We start from the raw sequence: 3,255 nt of genomic DNA on the forward strand, positions 1-3,255 counted from the left end.
GCTGTACATCGCTCGAAAATGGTACAATTAGCCGATTTGTTTTCGGTACCGGAAATATGTCTATTGTGTAACGTCACGGAATATTTTCTACAGAATCACATTGATTATCATCCAGAGATACTGTTCAGAGACGTTAAGGTGAGCAATCAAAATGTAAGCTTGCTAATTGCTATCGTAATGAATTTTATATAATATTTATAGAACTCTGTGCAAAGTTGTCATCCTATAATGCACCGATTAGTAGTGGAAAATGTATCTGAATACTTGGAACAGAATAAAGATTTAAGGAGATTTTTCGATCGACTTCGAAATGCCGGCAAAAAAACGTTTCTGGTCACAAACAGTCCTTTTCATTTCGTGTATGTTTCTCAAGTATTAGCAATCTTAAATTAAACAAAATCTATTATATATATAATAATTATTATATAATAATTGACATGACTTTTACAGTAACAACGGAATGCAATTTTTGGTTGGCGAAAATTGGAAGAATTACTTCGACGTAGTAATTGTTCAAGCGAGAAAACCAAAATTTTTCACTGAAGAAACGCGCCCCTTGAGAATCTATGACGAAGTTAAACAGACGCAACTATGGGATAGAGTCACTAAACTCAACAAGGGTATCATATATCTTGAGGTAATTCTCTATTTTGATGTTAAAAAATTATATATTTATGATTATATAATATACTAAGTAATACTGTATTAATCATGAAAACACTTAGGGAACAGTTAAACAGTTGCAAGATATGACCGGATGGCGAGGACATCAAGTATTGTATTTTGGTGATCACCCATACAGCGATCTGGCGGACGTGACTTTAGAACATGGCTGGCGAACGGGGGCAATTATAAAAGAATTGACGGTAATTAAACAATATTTTTATTAATCTTTTTTGAAACTAATATGTTTTCAAAAGAATATTGATACGCTGAATTTAGTAGATGTGACCATATGTATAATACATAAATTGCATTACAGCACGAAATCGAAACCTTGAATGATCCAAAATTCAAAGAAAATGCGAACTGGCTCCAAATGTTAACCGGTTTAATTGAGGAACATCAAGATTATGAAGGACCTAAAGTACAAAATGAACTGGACGAATGGATGAGAGAACGGGATCAATTAAGAAATGAAATTAAATCTGTTTTCAACGAACAATTCGGCTCAGTGTTTAGAACATATCATAATCCGACTTATTTTTCTAGAAGACTGTTTAGATTCGCTGATATCTATATGAGCTCGATTACAAACCTATTAGAATACTCCACAAGTCATACGTTTTATCCTAGGAGAGGTGTAATGCCTCACGAGTATACTAGTTATTTCGTATAAAATGTCTATGTTTTTAGAAATATTTATTGTTCTTATGTAAACGCTTTTAGGGCGTACAATATTTTATAGAGAATAGTATTTTCGATGAGAAAAGTATGTATTCGACATCATAATATAAAGCCTTCGTAACAGAGAATTTCCGTTCGCAATACTTCCGCCTTATTATTAGATATGCATGCATAATTCACATGTATATGCAATGTGAATCTATATCGATCACCATTAATGCGCTTTTACAGCCGCGTAGTTACAGGTAATCTGCATCGAAATGTAATGTATGTAAACGTGATAAAACGAACGGGCGTAGAGATTACGAAGGCTGTTACGTTATTATTATTATTATTATCATGACAATAGCTGTATTATGTAAAATGAAGTTGTAAGGAGTAAATGTACAGAATAGGAAAAGTTAAGCGATTATACACAAAGTATTATTGAGCTACTTATAACATATTTTAAGATTTAATAATTAAAGTTTATTTTTCGTAAATGATATAAGGAAAAGAGATAATGTGCTTTTGCGTAATTAGAAAGAGATAACTTTTGAAGAGTATATTATAAGATCATGTTAATATTCAATTATTTTTGCAAAGAGATTGTATATTTACTGTTAGCGTATATAAATAAATTATAAATTTAAAATTTAACTTGTAATATATTTATGAATATGCTGTATATCTTCATGAACAAATACAATGTATTGCATGTAATTCGATATTCAACCGAAATTTATAAATTAAAACTCACAATTGAATTGGCATTATTAGCTTTCTACTAAATTCTTTATTTAATCTTATTCTTCCTACAAGAAAGTATGCATTAAAAATTAAACAAACATTTGTTTGGTTAAAGTTTAAACACATCTATTTAAAATGAAAATTTATTTTCTTTACAAATTTAATTATATTTTGTATAGAATGACTTGAACAATCACAGATATTTTTAGCATATTCAAAAATCATTAAGATAACTGTGTTCAAAAATATTTAAATATTTATGAAAAATATTAAAATATATTTACTGTATGTAGACGAAATATATTACTGTTGCTAAATATTCTTTATTTTCAATACAAATGATGTTTCTACGTAAACATCAAGAACAAAAATATTTTTCCATCTCTATTACGAATATATTTATTGATTCTGTTTTGTTTCTGAATTGCCAATACACTTTCAAATTTTCACGAACTTGACACATCAAAAAAATTAGCAATATGACTTGGGAAGAGATTAAACCAAAGATTTCAGTACCAATATTTTGTATACTCACGCTTTGCACATTTTTAGCAGATATTCTAATTGACAAGAAAAAATAAGGAATAGAAAATAATAATAAGGTTTGTATAAATATGATTGAATTTCTAACAGCAATTATTTCTGATATAAACAAAACATATATCTTGATTTCATACTACCATAATTTGTAGGAAAATAACTATTCATAGTCTATATATTCATCTATATAATTCTAAACAGATATAAGTAATATCAACTTATTCTAATATTTACACGCATTTCTAGAAATATAATTTAATTATATTAATTAATTCTCTTTCTCAAGTTTTTATTTGTCTTCGCGTTTTATATAAAATGGTATAATATTATGTACGTTTGCCATCCCGATATGATGATAAATGAACTGGAAATAACTCAAAGATAAACAAACATTTCAAAAAGAAATTGCTCTAAATAGATTATCATCGATAACTTTTCAACAAGCTCGTAGAAACATAATGTATTGATGATGAGTCAACAAACGAACACACCATAGAGAAAATGCTGAAAAAGCCCACTGACATGTTCATCCAAAATTTAAACGAAATCTCTAAGATAGATGTTAAGGATAAAAAAGTAAGTAACATTATCGTGATACACGAATTAATTTGTTAAAATTAATTTAAATTATATGTATAT

At 28.2% G+C, this 3,255-nt stretch overlaps 1 protein-coding gene across 1 annotated transcript in view; it reads left to right on the plus strand.

Moving 5' to 3' along the window:
- The window catches only part of LOC108694029 (5'-nucleotidase domain-containing protein 3), a 6,882-nt gene extending 4,828 nt beyond the window's left edge, over positions 1-2,054 (plus strand). Inside the window, exons 4-8 of the mRNA XM_018203275.1 lie at positions 1-138; positions 202-359; positions 451-637; positions 726-866; positions 983-2,054. Coding sequence (XP_018058764.1) covers positions 1-138; positions 202-359; positions 451-637; positions 726-866; positions 983-1,339 — 981 coding nt within the window. The 3' untranslated portion in view covers positions 1,340-2,054. The remainder of the gene's footprint in view (positions 139-201; positions 360-450; positions 638-725; positions 867-982) is intronic.
- The last annotated feature ends 1,201 nt before the right edge of the window (positions 2,055-3,255 follow it).

Source organism: Atta colombica, unplaced genomic scaffold, assembly GCF_001594045.1.
Source record: "Atta colombica isolate Treedump-2 unplaced genomic scaffold, Acol1.0 scaffold112, whole genome shotgun sequence".
NCBI lineage: Eukaryota > Metazoa > Arthropoda > Insecta > Hymenoptera > Formicidae > Atta > Atta colombica.